This window comes from Salmo salar, chromosome ssa22 (genome assembly GCF_905237065.1).
Source record: "Salmo salar chromosome ssa22, Ssal_v3.1, whole genome shotgun sequence".
Classification (NCBI taxonomy): Eukaryota; Metazoa; Chordata; class Actinopteri; order Salmoniformes; family Salmonidae; genus Salmo; species Salmo salar.
Genome location: NC_059463.1, coordinates 62,489,146 through 62,512,936, shown reverse-complemented (window position 1 = coordinate 62,512,936; position 23,791 = coordinate 62,489,146). Strand labels below are relative to the sequence as shown.

At 48.3% G+C, this 23,791-nt stretch overlaps 1 protein-coding gene across 2 annotated transcripts in view; it reads right to left on the bottom strand.

Moving 5' to 3' along the window:
- Nucleotides 1–932: 932 nt before the first annotated feature.
- The window catches only part of ptpdc1a (protein tyrosine phosphatase domain containing 1a), a 77,481-nt gene continuing 54,622 nt past the window's right edge, over nt 933–23,791 (bottom strand). The window contains exons 7-11 of one of the 2 annotated variants that reach the window (XM_045705347.1): nt 15,183–15,502; nt 10,481–11,578; nt 8,065–8,250; nt 3,340–3,450; nt 933–1,785 (exon numbers count right to left, since the gene is read on the bottom strand). In XM_045705347.1, coding sequence (XP_045561303.1) covers nt 1,666–1,785; nt 3,340–3,450; nt 8,065–8,250; nt 10,481–11,578; nt 15,183–15,502 — 1,835 coding nt within the window. In that variant the 3' untranslated portion in view covers nt 933–1,665. Of the gene's footprint in view, nt 1,786–1,817; nt 2,640–3,339; nt 3,451–8,064; nt 8,251–10,480; nt 11,579–15,182; nt 15,503–23,791 lie in introns of those variants that run through there. The other variant, XM_045705346.1, reaches the window with a different exon arrangement.

Here is a 23,791-nt window from a genome sequence, read left to right as displayed (position 1 = left end):
GTCTAAAGTAGTGCACTATATAGGGAATAGGGCCCTGGTCTAAAGTAGTGCACTATATAGGGAATAGGGGCTCTGGTCTAAAGTAGTGCACTATGTAGGGAATAGGGAGCTATTTGGGACATCCTGTGTTTCATCATGTTTTTCTATTCAAGTGAGAAGTTCAATAAATAAGGCATTGGTCAGTTTTAGACAGTGAAAATATATTTTAGTTCAAATTAAATAAAAGTGTTTTATTTTCTCTTCTTCAGCTCTGAGAGCTGAGCTGAGCAAAGCAGCAGTTTAATTCTTCACTGAAATAAAATAAAATGTACATTCATTTCATCAGGATTCCCTTTCCAGTCAATGCTGACAAACCCAACGTACCGACCAGCACCCTATTCCCTATATAGTGCACTACTTTAGACCAGGGCCTTATATAGTGCACTACTTTAGACCAGGGCCCTATTCCCTATATAGTGCACTACTTTAGACCAGGGCCTTATATAGCGCACTACTTTAGACCAGGGCCCTATTCCCTATATAGTGCACTACTTTAGACCAGGGCCCTATTCCCTATATAGTGCACTACTTTAGACCAGGGCCCTATATAGTGCACTACTTTAGACCAGAACCCTATTCCATATATAGTGCACTACTTTAGACCAGAGCCCTATTCCCTATATAGTGCACTACTTTAGACCAGGGCCCTATATAGTGCACTACTTTAGACCAGAACCCTATTCCCTATATAGTGCACTACATACTTTTGACAATGACCCATTGGGCCCTGGTCTAAAGTAGTGCACTATATAGGGAATAGGGCTCTGGTCTAAAGTAGTGCACTATATAGGGCCCTGGTCTATAGTAGTGCACTATAGAGGGAATAGGGCTCTGGTCTAAAGTAGTGCACTATATAGGGAATAGGGCTCTGGTCTATAGTAGTGCACTATGTAGGGAATAGGGTCCTGGTCTAAAGTAGTGCACTATATAGGGCCCTGGTCTATAGTAGTGCACTATATAGGGAATAGGGCTCTGGGTCTATAGTAGTGCACTATATAGGGAATAGGGTGCTATTGGGTCTAACATCCATTTCCACAGCATCATCTACAGTAGTAGGTCAGAAACACTAAGACATGTAGCTGAAACATCACCTGGCACATTAACACAGAATGGCAGTTTTACATTAAAAAACTAACAAAACTATAGCTAAAAAAAAATAGCTAAAAAACAAACACAAACCAAGCTTGATGCTGAAATCACATCACGTTGAAATAATGATGATGTTGTATGACATCTAAAGCTTGGTAACAGTAGAGAACGCAGCGCAGAAGGTCCGTTAGCTCGTCAGGACAGACCTTAATGGAAAACGATCTTCTGGGATTTGTTTCATTAGTCAATTGTTGACATAGTCCCAAACTATTTTGCCAAGATATGTAACTTTCAAATACAGAAATCATCCCCATATGATGCATTTTGAAAGTTACATATCTTCAAAACTTGATTGCTGACAGTCCCAAACTATTTTGCTTATGTCAACAATGGACTAATGAGGCCAGGAGAGAGAAAGAGGGGGAGGAGAGGCAGGAAAGAGGTTAGCTAGTCAGAACAGAGCTGGGTTAAACTAGAAGCAAAGAACAGGGGGGGGGGGAGAGGAAAGGAGAGGAGCGAGGAGGTCCGAGGGAAATATCAGGACGAGTGGTTGGTAGACTCCATCTCCCCCTCTGCTCTTTCTCTCAGCTGATGCAGGACGGGAGTCAGGGTAGCTATCAGCGTCTGGTGTAGAACATGGTCACTCTCTGAGGAGATCTGGTGGATAAGACATATAGAACATGGTATCTGAGGGGATCTGGTGGATAAGACATATAGAACATGGTCACTCTCTGAGGAGATCTGGTGGATAAGACATATAGAACATGGTCACTGAGGGGATCTGGTGGATAAGACATATAGAACATGGTCACTCTCTGAGGGGATCTGGTGGATAAGACATATAGAACATGGTCACTCTCTGAGGAGATCTGGTGGATAAGACATATAGAACATGGTCACTGAGGGGATCTGGTGGATAAGACATATAGAACATGGTATCTGAGGGGATCTGGTGGATAAGACATATAGAACATGGTATCTGAGGGGATCTGGTGGATAAGACATATAGAACATGGTCACTCTCTGAGGAGATCTGGTGGATAAGACATATAGAACATGGTATCTGAGGAGATCTGGTGGATAAGACATATAGAACATGGTATCTGAGGAGATCTGGTGGATAAGACATATAGAACATGGTATCTGAGGAGATCTGGTGGATAAGACATATAGAACATGGTCACTGAGGGGATCTGGTGGATAAGACATATAGAACATGGTCACTGAGGGGATCTGGTGGATAAGACATATAGAACATGGTATCTGGTGGATAAGACATATAGAACATGGTATCTGAGGAGATCTGGTGGATAAGACATATAGAACATGGTATCTGAGGAGATCTGGTGGATAAGACATATAGAACATGGTATCTGAGGGGATCTGGTGGATAAGACATATAGAACATGGTATCTGAGGGGATCTGGTGGATAAGACATATAGAACATGGTCACTCTCTGAGGGGATCTGGTGGATAAGACATATAGAACATGGTCACTCTCTGAGGAGATCTGGTGGATAAGACACATAGAACATGGTCTCTGAGGGGATCTGGTGGATAAGACATATAGAACATGGTATCTGAGGAGATCTGGTGGATAAGACATATAGAACATGGTATCTGAGGAGATCTGGTGGATAAGACACATAGAACATGGTATCTGAGGAGATCTGGTGGATAAGACATATAGAACATGGTATCTGAGGAGATCTGGTGGATAAGACATATAGAACATGGTATCTGAGGAGATCTGGTGGATAAGACACATAGAACATGGTATCTGAGGAGATCTGGTGGATAAGACATATAGAACATGGTATCTGAGGGGATCTGGTGGATAAGACATATAGAACATGGTATCTGAGGGGATCTGGTGGATAAGACATATAGAACATGGTATCTGAGGAGATCTGGGGAGGAAACACACTACATCACACCAATGCTAGTAATGGGCGTGTTCCAAACAGCACCCTATTCCCTATTTAGTGCACCTTTGACCAGGACCCACAGGGCTCTGGGTGTCAGTATGGGTATTCAGCTCAGGACCCATAGGGCTCTGGTTTAAAGTAGTGCACTATATAGGGAACGGCGTGCCATAGGACTCTGGTTTAAAGTAGTGCACTATATAGGGAACAGGGTGGCATTTAGAACACAGAATATTGTTTTTTCTTATTCTGAATAACAGGGATGTCCTTCGGTCCAGTACTTACCTTAGTGAAGACCTTGATGGTGTGATTGAGGAAGTCAGCTTCCTCCTTGTCAGGTAAGGCCAGCAGATGAGCAGCACAGTCCAGGATGCAGAGCAGGGTCAGTCTGTGGCCCTGGAGGAGAGGACGACAATGAACAGGCAGACACAGAATTAGGGACACCAACATTTTACAGGTTTCCCAGAAATCCTGGATTTCCTGTTTGTTTATTTCCCTCTTGTGATTTCTGAAAAATCTAAGAATTTGTGGAAAGTTACTGGAATATGTAAAATTATATATCACCTGACCCGGAGAGGAACGGTTACCTTAACCACGCTGTACCCCATTAACCACGCTGTACCCTGTACCCCATATTAACCACGCTGTACCCCACATTAACCACGCTGTACCCTGTACCCCACATTAACCACGCTGTACCCCACATTAACCACACTGTACCCCACATTTACCACGCTGTACCCCACATTAACCACGCTGTACCCCACATTAACCACGCTGTACCCCGCTGTACCCCACATTAACCACGCTGTACCCCACATTAAACACGCTGTACCCATATTAACCACGCTGTACCCCACATTAACCACGCTGTACCCTGTACCCCACATTAACCATGCTGTACCCTGTACCCCACATTAACCATGCTGTAGCCCACATTAACCACGCTGTACCCCACATTAACCACGCTGTACCTCACATTAACCACGCTGTACCCCACATTAACCACGCTGTACCCCACATTAACCCCGCTGTACCCCACATTAACCACGCTGTACCCCACATTAACCACGCTGTACCCCACATTAACCACGCTGTACCCTGTACCCCACATTAACCATGCTGTAGCCCACATTAACCACGCTGTACCCCACATTAACCACGCTGTACCCCACATTAACCACGCTGTACCCCACATTAACCACGCTGTACCCCACATTAACCACGCTGTACCCCACATTAACCACGCTGTACCCCACATTAACCACGCTGTACCCCACATTAACCACGCTGTACCCCACATTAACCACGCTGTACCCCACATTAACCACGCTGTACCCCACATTAACCACACTGTACCCCACATTAACCACGCTGTACCCGCTGTACCCCACATTAACCATGCTGTACCCTGTACCCCACATTAACCATGCTGTAGCCCACATTAACCACGCTGTACCCCACATTAACCACGCTGTACCCCACATTAACCACGCTGTACCCTGTACCCCACATTAACCACGCTGTACCCCACATTAACCACGCTGTACCCCACATTAACCACGCTGTACCCCACATTAACCACGCTGTACCCAGCTGTACCCCACATTAACCACGCTGTACCCCACATTAAACACGCTGTACCCATATTAACCACGCTGTACCCCACATTAACCACGCTGTACCCTGTACCCCACATTAACCATGCTGTACCCTGTACCCCACATTAACCATGCTGTAGCCCACATTAACCACGCTGTACCCCACATTAACCACGCTGTACCTCACATTAACCACGCTGTACCCCACATTAACCACGCTGTACCCCACATTAACCACGCTGTACCCCACATTAACCACGCTGTACCCCACATTAACCACGCTGTACCCCACATTAACCACGCTGTACCCCACATTAACCACGCTGTACCCCGCTGTACCCCACATTAACCATGCTGTAGCCCACATTAACCACGCTGTACCCCACATTAACCACGCTGTACCCCACATTAACCACGCTGTACCCCACATTAACCACGCTGTACCCCACATTAACCACGCTGTACCCCACATTAACCACGCTGTACCCCACATTAACCACGCTGTATCCCACATTAACCACACTGTACCCCACATTAACCACGCTGTACCCTGTACCCCACATTAACCATGCTGTACCCTGTACCCCAGATTAACCATGCTGTAGCCCACATTAACCACGCTGTACCCCACATTAACCACGCTGTACCTCACATTAACCACGCTGTACCCCACATTAACCACGCTGTATCCCACATTAACCACGCTGTACCCTACATTAACAACGCTGTACCCCACATTGACCCCGCTGTACCCCACATTAACCACGCTGTACCCCGCTGTACCCCACATTAACCACGCTGTACCCCACATTAACCACGCTGTACCCTGTACCCCACATTAACCATGCTGTAGCCCACATTAACCACGCTGTACCCCACATTAACCACGCTGTACCCCACATTAACCACGCTGTACCCCACATTAACCACGCTGTACCCCACATTAACCACGCTGTACCCCACATTAACCACGCTGTACCCCACATTAACCACGCTGTACCCCACATTAACCACGCTGTACCCCACATTAACCACGCTGTACCCCACATTAACCACGCTGTACCCCACATTAACCACGCTGTACCCCACATTAACCACGCTGTACCCCACATTAACCACGCTGTACCCCACATTAACCACGCTGTACCCCACATTAACCACGCTGTACCCTGTACCCCACATTAACCACGCTGTACCCCACATTAACCACGCTGTACCCCACATTAACCACGCTGTACCCCACATTAACCACGCTGTACCCCACATTAACCACGCTGTACCCCACATTAACCACGCTGTACCCCACATTAACCACGCTGTACCCTGTACCCCACATTAACCACGCTGTACCCCACATTAACCACGCTGTACCCCACATTAACCACGCTGTACACCACATTAACCACGCTGTACCCCACATTAACCACGCTGTACCCTGTACCCCATATTAACCACGCTGTACCCCATATTAACCACGCTGTACCCCACATTAACCACGCTGTACCCCACATTAACCACGCAACAACCCACATTAACCACGCTGTACCCCACATTAACCACGCTGTACCCCACATTAACCACGCTGTACCCCACATTAACCACGCTGTACCCCACATTAACCACGCTGTACCCCATATTAACCACGCTGTACCCCACATTAACCATGCTGTACCCTGTACCCCATATTAACCATGCTGTACCCTGTACCCCATATTAACCATGCTGTACCCTGTACCCCATATTAACCATGCTGTACCCTGTACCCCATATTAACCATGCTGTACCCTGTACCCCATATTAACCACGCTGTACCCTGTACCCCATATTAACCACGCTGTACCCTGTACCCCATATTAACCACGCTGTACCCTGTACCCCATATTAACCACGCTGTACCCTGTACCCCACATTAACCACCCTGTACCCCACATTAACCACGCTGTACCCCACATTAACCACGCTGTACCCCACATTAACCACGCTGTACCCCACATTAACCACGCTGTACCCCACATTAACCACGCTGTACCCCACATTAACCATGCTGTACCCCATATTAACCACGATGTACCCCACATTAACCACGCTGTACCCTGTACCCCACATTAACCACGCTGTACCCTGTACCCCATATTAACCACGCTGTACCCTGTACCCCATATTAACCACGCTGTACCCTGTACCCCATATTAACCACGCTGTACCCTGTACCCCACATTAACCACGCTGTACCCCACATTAACCACGCTGTACCCCACATTAACCACGCTGTACCCCACATTAACCACGCTGTACCCCACATTAACCACGCTGTACCCCACATTAACCACGCTGTACCCCATATTAACCACGCTGTACCCCATATTAACCACGCTGTACCCCACATTAACCACGCTGTACCCTGTACCCCACATTAACCACGCTGTACCCTGTACCCCATATTAACCACGCTGTACCCTGTACCCCATATTAACCACGCTGTACCCTGTCCCCACATTAACCACGCTGTACCCCACATTAACCACGCTGTACCCCACATTAACCACGCTGTACCCCACATTAACCACGCTGTACCCCACATTAACCACGCTGTACCCCATATTAACCATGCTGTACCCTGTACCCCATATTAACCATGCTGTACCCTGTACCCCATATTAACCATGCTGTACCCTGTACCCCATATTAACCATGCTGTACCCTGTACCCCATATTAACCATGCTGTACCCTGTACCCCATATTAACCATGCTGTACCCTGTACCCCATATTAACCACGCTGTACCCTGTACCCCATATTAACCACGCTGTACCCTGTACCCCATATTAACCACGCTGTACCCTGTACCCCACATTAACCACGCTGTACCCCACATTAACCACGCTGTACCCCACATTAACCACGCTGTACCCCACATTAACCACGCTGTACCCCACATTAACCACGCTGTACCCCACATTAACCACGCTGTACCCCACATTAACCATGCTGTACCCCATATTAACCATGCTGTACCCCATATTAACCACGATGTACCCCACATTAACCACGCTGTACCCCACATTAACCACGCTGTACCCTGTACCCCACATTAACCACTCTGTACCCTGTACCCCATATTAACCATGCTGTACCCTGTACCCCATATTAACCACGCTGTACCCTGTACCCCACATTAACCACGCTGTACCCCACATTAACCACACTGTACAACCCATATTAAACACACAACAACCCATATTTGCAAAAAATGTCTAAGAACCTGTTTTCACTGTCATTATGGGATATTGTGTGTAGATTTTTTATTTATTTAATCCATTTTTAGAATAAAGCTGTAACGTAACAAAATGTGGAAAAAGTCAAGGTGTCCGAATACATACCGAAGGCAATGTATATGACATCATCATACCTTCTCCAGAGAGTTGAGTGCATGCTGGGAGTTGTAGTTTTTCTGGCCCAGGGCCTGGACATCCTGAGAGGAGATGATTGGCTCTTTGAGCTGCTCCAGCCAGGACCACATGAGTCCAGCCAGCACCATAGGGTCTCTCTCTAGACTCAGCCTCTCCCAGGCCCCTTCTCTGGAGTTCAGCTCTGTCTGTCGGACCACACACACACACACACACACACACTATTGTATTAGTAGTCAACATCACACCTGGGTTAAAATACTTCATCTGTGTTTCATTGAGCTGCCTATTGCAACGGAAGAAATAGAGAAAAGTCCCACAAATTTAAACCGCGCCAACCTGGCACGCCAACCTGGCACGACGCCAACCTGGCACAACGCCAACCTGGCACGCGCCAACCTGGCACGCGCCAACCTGGCACGCGCCAACCTGGCACGCGCCAACCTGGCACGCGCCAACCTGGCACGCGCCAACCTGACACGCCAACCTGGCACACGCCAACCTGGCACACGCCAACCTGACACACGCCAACCTGGCACACGCCAACCTGGCACACGCCAACCTGGCACACGCCAACCTGACACACGCCAACCTGGCACGCCAACCTGGCACGCGCCAACCTGGCACGCGCCAACCTGCCACGCGCCAACCTGGCACGCGCCAACCTGGCACGCCAACCTGGCACGCGCCAACCTGGCACACGCCAACCTGACACACGCCAACCTGGCACACGCCAACCTGGCACACGCCAACCTGGCACGCGCAACCTGGCACGCGCCAACCTGGCACGCGCCAACCTGGCACGCGCCAACCTGGCACGCCGCCAACCTGGCACGCGCCAACCTGGCACACGCCAACCTGGCACACGCCAACCTGGCACGCCAACCTGGCACACGCCAACCTGGCACGCCAACCTGGCACACGCCAACCTGGCACGCCAACCTGGCACACGCCAACCTGGCACACGCTAACCTGGCACACGCCAACCTGGCACGCCAACCTGGCACACGCCAACCTGACACACGCCAACCTGGCACGCCAACCTGACACACGCCAACCTGACACACGCCAACCTGGCACGCCAACCTGACACACGCCAACCTGGCACACGCCAACCTGGCACACGCCAACCTGGCACACGCCAACCTGGCACACGCCAACCTGGCACGCCAACCTGGCACACGCCAACCTGGCACGCCAACCTGACACACGCCAACCTGACACACGCCAACCTGGCACACGCCAACCTGACACACGCCAACCTGGCACGCGCCAACCTGGCACTCCAAACTGGCACGCGCCAACCTGGCACTCCAGGTAGCCTAAAGAAAACGCTGAAAGTATTTCAAATAGTATCTGAACCCAGGTCTGGTCAACACCAATCACAATGTAACCCAGGTCTGGTCAACACCAATCACAATGTAACCCTGGTCTGGTCAACACCAATCACAATGTAACCCTGGTCAACACCAATCACAATGTAACCCTGGTCTGGTCAACACCAATCACAATGTAACCCTGGTCTGGTCAACACCAATCACAATGTAACCCTGGTCTGGTCAACACCAATCACAATGTAACCCTGGTCTGGTCAACACCAATCACAATGTAACCCTGGTCTGGTCAACACCAATCACAATGTAACCCTGGTCTGGTCAACACCAATCACAATGTAACCCTGGTCTGGTCAACACCAATCACAATGTAACCCTGGTCTGGTCAACACCAATCACAATGTAACCCTGGTCAACACCAATCACAATGTAACCCTGGTCTGGTCAACACCAATCACAATGTAACCCTGGTCTGGTCAACACCAATCACAATGTAACCCTGGTCTGGTCAACACCAATCACAATGTAACCCTGGTCAACACCAATCACAATGTAACCCTGGTCTGGTCAACACCAATCACAATGTAACCCTGGTCTGGTCAACACCAATCACAATGTAACCCTGGTCTGGTCAACACCAATCACAATGTAACCCTGGTCTGGTCAACACCAATCACAATGTAACCCTGGTCTGGTCAACACCAATCACAATGTAACCCTGGTCTGGTCAACACCAATCACAATGTAACCCTGGTCTGGTCAACACCAATCACAATGTAACCCTGAATGTGAAACTCAGATAAAGAGTTACAAAACAAGATACAGCTGGGTGCACAAATACTCCGATATTTTTACACTATATATACACACACACACCAGTCAAACGGTCATGTCTTACCTGCCACACCAGTCAAACGGTCATGTCTTACCTGCCACACCAGTCAAACTGTCATGTCTTACCTGCCACACCAGTCAAACGATCATGTCTTACCTGCCACACCAGTCAAACTGTCATGTCTTACCTGCCACACCAGTCAAACTATCATGTCTTACCTGCCACACCAGTCAAACTGTCATGTCTTACCTGCCACACTGAGACCTTGTAGTGGAGATCTTCATCATTCAGGCCCAAAGCCAGAGCTCTGGCCACCAGCAGACGTCTGGCTTCCAGGGACAGATCAGCATACAGGACGACGACAGGGTCCTCTCCGTCCTTCCCCCTCTCTTTTTCCTCTCTGTCTCCAGCCCTGTCTACCCCACACACAGACTCCTCTCCTCTTGTAAGGCTCATCACAGGCATATCTCCTCTCCACGGCCTCCCCTCTGACAGCTCTTCTCCTGAGGGTTTAGACAGACTACCCCCAAACCCAAAGGACAGACTTCGCTGGCCCTCACAGAGCTGCTTCCGTCTCTGGAAGAGAGGAGACATGTTCTTCTGAGTTTGGTGATCCCTCTCCTTGGAACTCCTGTCCTGTCCTCCTCGCCTCTCGTCCCTTGTCTGCTCTCCCATGGAGAAGGGGTGGTGCTGTGGAGGGAGGCTAAGGGATGCGGGGGGCTCCCAGGCTGTGGCTAAATGGTGTTGGGTCAGAGGATTGCAGCAAGGGATGTTCCAGACCTGGTTCTGCTCCTGGTCTGGGTCTCGCCTGGGATCTAGCTTATACAGGGCTGAGTCACTGTAGCTCAGCAAGCGTTTCCCCGGCTGCAGAGGCTTCAGGAGGGAGGCTGCCACCCTGTTCTGCCGCTGCCACAGACGGTCCAGCTCCTGGTCATTGGACAGAACTGGGTCGTGGGCCAGGGCGGGGCTGAGAGGGGGCTCTAAGAGTAACGATGGTTCATGGAGTAGTGCTAGGTTTGGAGTGAGAGGTCGTTCCATGTGTAGTGTGTGGGTTAGGGCTGTCTCAGGGCGTGGACAAGGCTGGGTTAGGGCTGTCTCAGGGCGTGGACAAGGCTGGGTTAGGGCTGTCTCAGGGCGTGGACAAGGCTGGGTTAGGGCTGTCTCAGGGCGTGGACAAGGCTGGCTTAGGGCTGTCTCAGGGCGGGGACCAGCCAGGTGGGCTGAAGGCACAGGGATGCCCTTCCCTCTCATCTCCTTCCCCAGCAGCTGAATGGCCTGCTGGGACACTGTCTTCTCCACCTCCGCTGTCAGGTCTGGGACCTCCAACACCTCCTCCTCCACCACCACCTTCAATAACATCATCATCATCACCAGTCAGGTCTGAAACCTCCTCCACCACCACCTTCAATAACATCATCATCATCACCAGTCAGGTCTGAAACCTCCTCCACCACCTTCAATAACATCATCATCATCACCAGTCAGGTCTGAAACCTCCTCCACCACCTTCAATAACATCATCATCATCACCAGTCAGGTCTGAAACCTCCACCACCACCACCTTCAAAAACAGTATTATTTTGTTTTTTACCTGTCTATTATGCCATAATAATGTATTACCCATCTCTACCATAATAATGTATTACCCATCTCTATTATACCATAATAATGTATTACCTGTCTATTATACCATAATAATGTATTACCTGTCTATAATACCATAATAATGTATTACCTGTCTATAATAACACAATGTATTATTACCTGTCTATAATACCATAATAAAGTACCGGTCTATTATACCATAATAACTATTGTTTTCATTATATATTTTACCTCTTGGGGATGTCATTCGAAAACATAATGTTAAATTTCACTGCTATGCGGACGACACACAGCTGTACATTTCAATGAAACGTGGTGAAGCCACAAAATTGCCCTCGCTGGAAGCCTGTGTTTCAGACATAAGGAAGTGGATGGCTGCAAACTTTCTATTTTTAAACTCGGACAAAAGAGAGATGCTTGTTCTAGGTCCCAAGAAACAAAGAGATCTTCTGTTGAATCTGACAATTAATCTGGATGGTTGTACAGTCGTCTCAAATAAAACTGTGAAGGACCTCGAGCGTTACTCTGGACCCTGATCTCTCTTTTTGAAGAACATATCAAGACTGTTTCAAGGACAGCTTTTTTCCATCTACGTAATATTGCAAAAATCAGAAATTTTCTGTCCAAAAATGATGCAGAAAAATTAATCCATGCCTTTGTTACTTCTAGGCTGGACTACTGCAATGCTCTACTTTCCGGCTACCCGGATAAAGCACTAAATAAACTTCAGTTAGTGCTAAATACGGCTGCTAGAATCCTGACTAGAACCAAAAAAATTGATCATATTACTCCAGTGTTAGCCTCCCTACACTGGCTTCCTGTTAAGGCAAGGGCTGATTTCAAGGTTTTACTGCTAACCTACAAAGCATTATATGGGCTTGCTCCTACCTATCTTTCCGATTTGGTCCTGCCGTACATACCTACACGTACGCTACGGTCACAAGACGCAGGCCTCCTAATTGTCCATAGAATTTCTAAGCAAACAGCTGGAGGCGGGGCTTTCTCCTATAGAGCTCCATTTTTATGGAATGGTCTGCCTACCCATGTGAGAGACGCAGACTCAGTCTCAACCTTTAAGTCTTTACTGAAGACTCATCTCTTCAGTCGGTCCTATGATTGAGTGTAGTCTGGCCCAGGAGTGTGAAGGTGAACGGAAAGGCTGGAGCAACGAACCGCCCTTGCTGTCTCTGCCTTGCCGGTTCCCCTCTTTCCACTGGGATTCTCTGCCTCTAACCCTATTACAGGGGCTGAGTCACTGGCTTACTGGTGCTCTTCCATGCCGTCCATGGGAGGGGTGTGTCACTTGAGTGGGTTGAGTCACTGACGTGATCTTCTTGTCTGGGCTGGCGCCCCCCCTTGGGTTGTGCCATGGCGGAGATCTTTGTGGGCTATACTCGACCTTGTCTCAGGATGGTAAGTTGGTGGTTGAAGATATCCCTCTAGTGGTGTGGGGGCTGTGCTTTGGCAAAGTGGGTGGGGTTATATCCTGCCTGTTTGGCCCTGTCCGGGGGTATCATCGGATGGGGCCACAGTGTCTCCTGTCCCCTCCTGTCTCAGCCTCCAGTATTTATGCTGCAGTAGTTTGTGTCGGGGGGCTAGGGTCAGTCTGTTATATCTGGAGTATTTCTCTTGTCTTATCCGGTGTCCTGTGTGAATTTAAATATGCTCTCTCTAATTCTCTCTTTCTCTCTTTCTTTCTTTCTCTCGGAGGACCTGAGCCCTAGGACCATGCCTCAGGACTGCCTGGCATGATGACTCCTTGCTGTCCCCAGTCCACCTGGTCGTGCTGCTGCTCCAGTTTCAACTGTTCTCCCTGCGGCTATGGAACCCTGACCTGTTCACCGGACGTGCTACCTGTCCCAGACCTCCTGTTTTCAACTCTCTAGAGACAGCAGGAGCGGTAGAGATACTCTCAATGATCGGCTATGAAAAGCCAACTGACATTTACTCCTGAGGTGCTGACCTTTTGCACCCTCGACAACCACTGTGATTATTATTTGACCATGCTGGTCATTTATGAACATTTGAACATCTTGGCCATGTTCTGTTAAAATCTCCACCCGGCACAGCCAGAAGAGGACTGGCCACCCCTCATAGCCTGGTTCCTCTCTAGGTTTCTTCCTAGGTTCTGGCCTTTCTAGGGAGTTTTTCCTAGCCACCGTGCTTCTACACCTGCATTGCTTGCTGTTTGGGGTTTTAGGCTGGGTTTCTGTACAGCACTTTGAGATATCAGCTGATGTAAGAAGGGCTATATAAATACATTTGATTTGATGAATGTATTACCCGTTTACAATACCATAATGTTTTACTGTATTATTACCTGTCTATAATACCATAATAATGTATTACCCATCTCTACCATAATAATGTATTACCTGTCTATTATGCCATAATAATGTATTACCCATCTCTACCATAATAATATATTACCTGTCTATAATACCATAATAATGTATTACCTGTCTATAATACCATAATAATGTATTACCTGTCTATTATACCATAATAATGTATTACCTGTCTATTATACCATAATAATGTATTACCTGTCTATAATACCATAATAATGTATTACCTGTCTATAATACCATAATAATGTATTACCTGTCTATAATACCATAATAATGTATTACCTGTCTATTATACCATAATAATGTATTACCGGTCTATAATACCATAATAATGTATTACCTGTCTATAATACCATAATAATGTATTACCTGTCTATTATACCATAATAATGTATTACCTGTCTATTATACCATAATAATGTATTACCGGTCTATAATACCATAATAATGTATTACCTGTCTATAATACCATAATAATGTATTACCTGTCTATTATACCATAATAATGTATTACCGGTCTATAATACCATAATAATGTATTACCTGTCTATAATACCATAATAATGTATTACCTGTCTCTACCATAATAATGTATTACCTGTCTATTATGCCATAATAATGTATTACCCATCTCTACCATAATAATGTATTACCTGTCTATAATACCATAATAATGTATTACCTGTCTATAATACCATAATAATGTATTACCTGTCTATAATACCATAATAATGTATTACCTGTCTATTATACCATAATAATGTATTACCTGTCTATAATACCATAATAATGTATTACCTGTCTATAATACCATAATAATGTATTACCCATCTCTACCATAATAATGTATTACCTGTCTATAATACCATAATAATGTATTACCCATCTCTACCATAATAATGTATTACCTGTCTATAATACCATAATAATGTATTACCTGTCTATAATACCATAATAATGTATTACCTGTCTCTAATACCATAATAATGTATTACCTGTCTATTGGCAGCGATGTCCAGGAGGACCTTGCAGACCAGCTGGACGATCTTTGGCACGTTCTTCATCTGCCTCGCCTCGTACCCGTGCAGAAGGTGGCGTTGGCGAGTCAGGTACTGGGACAGCGTAACGGCGTTGGCCCGGGGTTCTGCGCAGGAGAACACGTTCCTCAACGGAACCAGGAACTGGGCGAACTCCCGGACACACAGCAGCTGGCCTCGGGTCTGGATGGAGTTGGGCCGCTTGGCTCTGACAAACAGGATGGCCTGGTCCGCACTCATACGAGAGGTGAAGACCAGATAACACGCCAGTAACACACCTGGTTAACACAGTAACACACCAGTAACACACCTGGTTAACACAGTAACACACCTGGTTAACACAGTAACACACCTGGTAAACACAGTAATACGCCAGTAACACTTAAACAACACATCCTAGATCTGAATGAAAGAAATAATCTTATTAAATACTTTTTTCTTTACATAGTTGAATGTGCTGACAACAAAATCACACAAAAATAATCAATGGAAATCAATTTATCAACCCATGGAGGTCTGGATTTGCAGTCACACTCAAAATTAAAGTGGAAAACCACACTACAGGCTGATCCATATTTGATGTAATGTCCTTAAAACAAGTCAAATTGAGGCTCAGTAGTGTGTGTGGCCTCCACGTGCCTGTATGACCTCCCTACAACGCCTGGGCATGCTCCTGATGAGGTGGCGGATGGTCTCCTGAGGGATCTCCTCCCAGACCTGGACTAAAGCATCCGCCAACTCCTGGACAGTCTGTGGTGCAACGTGGCGTTGGTGGATGGAGCGAGACATGATGTCCCAGATGTGCTCAATTGGATTCAGGTCTGGGGAACGGGCGGGCCAGTCCATAGCATCAATGCCTTCCTCTGCCGGAACTGCTGACACACTCCAGCCACATGAGGTCTAGCATTGTCTTGCATTAGGAGGAACCCAGGGCCAACCGCACCAGCATATGGTCTCACAAGGGGTCTGAGGATCTCATCTCGGTACCTAATGGCAGTCAGGCTACCTCTGGCGAGCACATGGAGGGATGTGCGGCCCCCCAAAGAAATGCCACCCCACACCATGACTGACCCACCGCCAAACCGGTCATGCTGGAGGATATTGCAGGCAGCAGAACGTTCTCCACGGCGTCTCCAGACTCTGTCATGTCTGTCACGTGCTCAGTGTGAACCTGCTTTCATCTGTGAAAAGCACAGGGCGCCAGTGGCGAATTTGCCAATCTTGGTGTTCTCTGGCAAATGCCAAACGTCCTGCACGGTGCTGAGCTGTAAGCACAACCCCCACCTGTGGACGTCGGGCCCTCATACCACCCTCATGGAGTCTGTTTCTGACCGTTTGAGCAGACACATGCACATTTGTGGCCTGCTGGAGGTCATTTTGCAGGGCTCTGGCAGTGCTCCTCCTGCTCCTCCTTGCACAAAGGCGGAGGTAGCGGTCCTGCTGCTGGGTTAATGCCCTCCTACGGCCTCCTCCACATCTCCTGATGTACTGGCCTGTCTCCTGGTAGCGCCTCCATGCTCTGGACACTACGCTGACTGACACAGCAAACCTTCTTGCCACAGCTCGCATTGATGTGCCATCCTGGATGAGCTGCAGTACCTGAGCCACTTGTGTGGGTTGTAGACTCCGTCTCATGCTACCACTAGAGTGAAAGCACCGCCAGCATTCAAAAGTGACCAAAACATTAGCCAGGAAGCATAGGAACTGAGAAGTGGTCTGTGGTCCCCACCTGCAGAACCACTCCTTTATTGGGGGTGTCTTGCTAATTGCCTATAATTTCCAGCTGTTGTCTATTCCATTTGCACAACAGCATGTGAAATTTATTGTCAATCAGTGTTGCTTCCTAAGTGGACAGTTTGATTTCACAGAAGTGTGATTGACTTGGAGTTACATTGTGTTGTTTAAGTGTTCCCTTTATTTTTTTGAGCAGTGTATATATTTTTAAATCAGTTCAAATGCCTCTACTGTGAACGGGTCACAAATAGGGTGTGAAAAAAGGATAAATTCTTCAAATGTTTTTATTTCACATTTTAATTAATGAAAGGATTTTTTTTTTTCTGTGCAAAATAAATAAACTAAGCATTGGATAATAAACAATTTGATGAAATGATGGTTTACACAACCAGTCCTCCCCAGCCCATTATAATGTACCCTGTCCTCCCCAGCCCATTATAATGTACCCTGTCCTCCCCAGCCCATTATAATGTACCCTGTCCTCCCCAGCCCATTATAATGTACCCAGTCCACCCCAGCCCATTATAATGTAACCAGTCCTCCCCAGCCCATTATAATGTACCCAGTCCTCCCCAGCCCATTATAATGTACCCAGTCCTCCCCAGCCCATTATAATGTACCCTGTCCTCCCCAGCCCATTATAATGTACCCTGTCCAGCCCATTATAATGTACCCTGTCCTCCCCAGCCCATTATAATGTACCCAGTCCTCCCCAGCCCATTATAATGTACCCTGTCCTCCCCAGCCCATTATAATGTACCCTGTCCTCCCCCCCCATTATAATGTACCCTGTCCTCCCCAGCCCATTATAATGTACCCAGTCCTCCCCCGCCCATTATAATGTACCCTGTCCCCCCAGCCCATTATAATGTACCCGGTCCTCCCCAGCCCATTATAATGTACCCTGTCCTCCCCAGCCCATTATAATGTACCCTGTCCTCCCCAGCCCATTATAATGTACCCTGTCCTCCCCAGCCCATTATAATGTACCCAGTCCTCCCCAGCCCATTATAATGTACCCAGTCCTCCCCAGCCCATTATAATGTACCCAGTCCTCCCCAGCCCATTATAATGTACCCTGTCCTCCCCAGTCCATTATAATGTACCCTGTCCTCCCCAGCCCATTATAATGTACCCTGTCCTCCCCAGCCCATTATAATGTACCCTGTCCACCCCAGCCCATTATAATTTACCCTCCCCAGCCCATTATAATGTAACCAGTCCTCCCCAGCCCATTATAATGTAACCAGTCCTCCCCAGCCCATTATAATGTACCCTGTCCTCCCCAGCCCATTATAATGTACCCTGTCCACCCCAGCCCATTATAATGTACCCTGTCCTCCCCAGCCCATTATAATGTACCCTGTCCACCCCATTATAATGTACCCTGTCCTCCCCAGCCCATTATAATGTAACCTGTCCACCCCATTATAATGTACCCTGTCCTCCCCAGCCCATTATAATGTACCCTGTCCTCCCCAGCCCATTATAATGTACCCAGTCCTCCCCAGTCCATTATAATGTACCCTGTCCTCCCCAGCCCATTATAATGTACCCTGTCCTCCCCAGCCCATTATAATGTACCCTGTCCGCCCTAGTCAATTATAATGTACCCTGTCCTCCCCAGTCCATTATAATGTACCCTGTCCTCCCCAGCCCATTATAATGTACCCTGTCCTCCCCAGCCCATTATAATGTACCCTGTCCACCCCAGCCCATTTTAATGTACCCTGTCCTGTTCTGCCCAGCCCATTATAATGTACCCTGTCCTCCCCAGCCCATTATAATGTACCCTGTCCTCCCCACCCCATTATAATATACCCTGTCCTCCCCAGCCCATTATAATGTACCCTGTCCACCCCATTATAATGTACCCTGTCCTCCCCAGCCCATTATAATGTACCCTGTCCACCCCATTATAATGTACCCTGTCCACCCCAGCCCATTATAATGTAACCAGTCCTCCCCAGCCCATTATAATGTACCCTGTCCACCCCAGCCCATTATAATGTAACCAGTCCTCCCCAGCCCATTATAATGTAACCAGTCCTCCCCAGCCCATTATAATGTACCCTGTCCTCCCCAGCCCATTATAATGTACCCTGTCCACCCCATTATAATGTACCCTGTCCTCCCCAGCCCATTATAATGTACCCTGTCCACCCCATTATAATGTACACAGTCCTCCCCAGCCCATTATAATGTACCCTGTCCTCCCCAGCCCATTATAATGTACCCAGTCCTCCCCAGCCCATTATAATGTACCCAGTCCTCCCCAGTCCATTATAATGTACCCTGTCCTCCCCAGCCCATTATAATGTACCCTGTCCTCCCCAGCCCATTATAATGTACCCTGTCCTCCCCAGCCCATTATAATGTACCCTGTCCTCCCCAGCCCATTATAATATACCCTGTCCTTCCCAGCCCATTATAATGTACCCTGTCCTCCCCAGCCCATTATAATGTACCCTGTCCTCCCCAGCCCATTATAATGTACCCAGTCCTCCCCAGCCCATTATAATGTACCCTGTCCTCCCCAGCCCATTATAATGTACCCTGTCCTCCCCCCCATTATAATGTACCCTGTCTTCCCCAGCCCATTATAATGTACCCTGTCCTCCCCAGCCCATTATAATGTACCCTGTCCTCCCCCCCATTATAATGTACCCTATCCTCCCCAGCCCATTATAATGTACCCTGTCCTCCCCAGTCCATTATAATGTACCCTGTCCTCCCCAGCCCATTATAATGTACCCTGTCCTCCCCAGCCCATTATAATGTACCCTGTCCTCCCCAGCCCATTATAATGTACCCTGTCCTCCCCAGCCCATTATAATGTACCCTGTCCTCCCCAGCCCATTATAATGTACCCTGTCCTCCCCATTATAATGTACCCTGTCCTCCCCATTATAATGTACCCTGTCCTGCCCCCCCATTATAATGTACCCTGTCCTGCCCCCCCCATTATAATGTACCCTGTCCTGCCCCCCCATTATAATGTACCCTGTCCTGCCCCCCCATTATAATGTACCCTGTCCACCCAATTATAATGTACCCTGTCCTCCCCCCCCATTATAATGTACCCTGTCCTCCCCAGCCCATTATAATGTACCCTGTACACCCCAGTCCATTATAATGTACCCTGTCCTCCCCAGCCCATTATAATGTACCCTGTCCTCCCCAGTCCATTATAATGTACCCTGTCCTCCCCCCCCATTATAATGTACCCTGTCCTCCCCAGCCCATTATAATGTACCCTGTCCACCCCATTATAATGTACCCTGTCCTCCCCCCCATTATAATGTACCCTGTCCTCCCCAGCCCATTATAATGTACCCTGTCCTCCCCAGCCCATTATAATGTACCCTGTCCTCCCCAGCCCATTATAATGTACCCTGTCCTCCCCAGCCCATTATAATGTACCCTGTCCTCCCCAGCCCATTATAATGTACCCTGTCCTCCCCAGCCCATTATAATGTACCCTGTCCTGTTCTCCCCAGCCCATTATAATGTACCCTGTCCTCCCCAGCCCATTATAATGTACCCTGTCCTCTCCCAGCCCATTATAATGTACCCTGTACTCGCCCCCCATTATAATGTACCCTGTCCTCCCCAGTCCATTATAATGTACCCTGTCCTGCCCCCCACTATAATGTACCCTGTCCTCCCAGCCCATTATAATGTACCCTATCCTCCCCAGCCCATTATAATGTACCCTGTCCTCCCCAGCCCATTATAATGTACCCTCCCCCCCCATTATAATGTACCCTATCCTCCCCAGCCCATTATAATGTACCCTGTCCTCCCCAGTCCATTATAATGTACCCTGTCCACCCCATTATAATGTACCCTGTCCTCCCCAGCCCATTATAATGTACCCTGTCCTCCCCAGCCCACTATAATGTACCCTGTCCTCCCCAGCCCATTATAATGTACCCTGTCCTCCCCCCCATTATAATGTACCCTGTCCTCCCCAGCCCATTATAATGTACCCTGTCCTCCCCAGCCCATTATAATGTACCCGGTCCTCCCCAGCCCATTATAATGTACCCTGTCCTCCCCATTATAATGTACCCTGTCCTGCCCCCCCCATTATAATGTACCCTGTCCACCCCATTATAATGTACCCTGTCCTCCCCCCCCATTATAATGTACCCTGTCCTCCCCCCCATTATAATGTACTCTGTCCTCCCCAGCCCATTATAATGTACCCTGTCCACCCCATTATAATGTACCCTGTCCTCCCCCCCCATTATAATGTACCCTGTCCTCCCCAGCCCATTATAATGTACCCTGTCCTCCCCAGTCCATCATAATGTACCCTGTCCTGTTCTGCCCAGCCCATTATAATGTACCCTGTCCTCCCCAACCCATTATAATGTACCCTGTCCTCCCCCCATTATAATGTACCCTGTCCTCCCCAGCCCATTATAATGTACCCTGTCCTCCCCCCCCATTATAATGTACCCTGTCCTCCCCAGCCCATTATAATGTACCCTGTCCTCGCCCCCCATTATAATGTACCCTGTCCTCCCCAGTCCATTATAATGTACCCTGTCCTGCCCCCCATTATAATGTACCCTGTCCTCCCAGCCCATTATAATGTACCCTATCCTCCCCAGCCCATTATAATGTACCCTGACATCCCCAGCCCATTATAATGTACCCTGTCCTCCCCAGTCCATTATAATGTACCCTGTCCTCCCCAGTCCATTATAATGTACCCTGTCCTCCCCAGTCCATTATAATGTACCCTGTCCTCCCCAGTCCATTACAATGTACCCTGTCCTCCCCAGCCCATTACAATGTACCCTGTCCTCCCCATTATAATGTACCCTGTCCTCCCCAGCCCATTATAATGTACCCTGTCCTCCCCAGCCCATTATAATGTACCCTGTCCTCCCCAGCCCATTATAATGTACCCTGTCCTCCCCAGCCCATTATAATGTACCCAGTCCTCCCCAGCCCATTATAATGTACCCTGTCCTCCCCAGCCCATTATACTGTACCCTCCCCAGCCCATTATAATGTACCCTGTCCTCGCCCCCATTATAATGTACCCTGTCCTCCCCAGTCCATTATAATGTACCCTGTCCTGCCCCCCATTATAATGTACCCTGTCCTCCCAGCCCATTATAATGTACCCTATCCTCCCCAGCCCATTATAATGTACCCTGTCCTCCCCAGCCCATTATAATGTACCCTCCCCCCCCATTATAATGTACCCTATCCTCCCCAGCCCATTATAATGTACACTGTCCTCCCCAGTCCATAATAATGTACCCTGTCCACCCCATTATAATGTACCCTGTCCTCCCCAGCCCACTATAATGTACCCTGTCCTCCCCAGCCCATTATAATGTACCCTGTCCTCCCCCCATTATAATGTACCCTGTCCTCCCCAGCCCATTATAATGTACCCTGTCCTCCCCAGCCCATTATAATGTACCCTGTCCTCCCCAGCCCATTATAATGTACCCTGTCCTCCCCAGCCCATTATAATGTACCCTGTCCTCCCCAGCCCATTATAATGTACCCTGTCCTCCCCATTATAATGTACCCTGTCCTCCCCATTATAATGTACCCTGTCCTGCCCCCCCATTATAATGTACCCTGTCCACCCCATTATAATGTACCCTGTCCTCCCCCCCATTATAATGTACCCTGTCCTCCCCAGCCCATTATAATGTACCCTGTACACCCCAGTCCATTATAATGTACCCTGTCCTCCCCCCCATTATAATGTACCCTGTCCTCCCCCCCCATTATAATGTACCCTGTCCTCCCCAGCCCATTATAATGTACCCTGTACACCCCATTATAATGTACCCTGTCCTCCCCCCCATTATAATGTACCCTGTCCTCCCCAGCCCATTATAATGTACCCTGTCCTCCCCAGTCCATTATAATGTACCCTGTCCTGTTCTGCCCAGCCCATTATAATGTACCCTGTCCTCCCCAACCCATTATAATGTACCCTGTCCTCCCCCCCATTATAATGTACCCTGTCCTCCCCAGCCCATTATAATGTACCCTGTCCTCCCCCCCCATTATAATGTACCCTGTCCTCCCCAGCCCATTATAATGTACCGTGTCCTCGCCCCCATTATAATGTACCCTGTCCTCCCCAGTCCATTATAATGTACCCTGTCCTGCCCCCCATTATAATGTACCCTGTCCTCCCAGCCCATTATAATGTACCCTATCCTCCCCAGCCCATTATAATGTACCCTGTCCTCCCCAGCCCATTATAATGTACCCTGTCCTCCCCAGCCCATTATAATGTACCGTGTCCTCGCCCCCATTATAATGTACCCTGTCCTCCCCAGTCCATTATAATGTACCCTGTCCTGCCCCCCATTATAATGTACCCTGTCCTCCCAGCCCATTATAATGTACCCTATCCTCCCCAGCCCATTATAATGTACCCTGTCCTCCCCAGCCCATTATAATGTACCCTGTCCTCCCCAGTCCATTATAATGTACCCTGTCCTCCCCAGTCCATTATAATGTACCCTGTCCTCCCCAGTCCATTATAATGTACCCTGTCCTCCCCAGCCCATTATAATGTACCCTGTCCTCCCCATTATAATGTACCCTGTCCTGCCCCCCCATTATAATGTACCCTGTCCACCCCATTATAATGTACCCTGTCCTCCCCCCCATTATAATGTACCCTGTCCTCCCCAGCCCATTATAATGTACCCTGTCCTCCCCAGCCCATTATAATGTACCCTGTCCTCCCCAGCCCATTATAATGTACCCTGTCCACCCCAGTCCATTATAATGTACCCTGTCCTCCCCAGCCCATTATAATGTACCCTGTCCTGCCC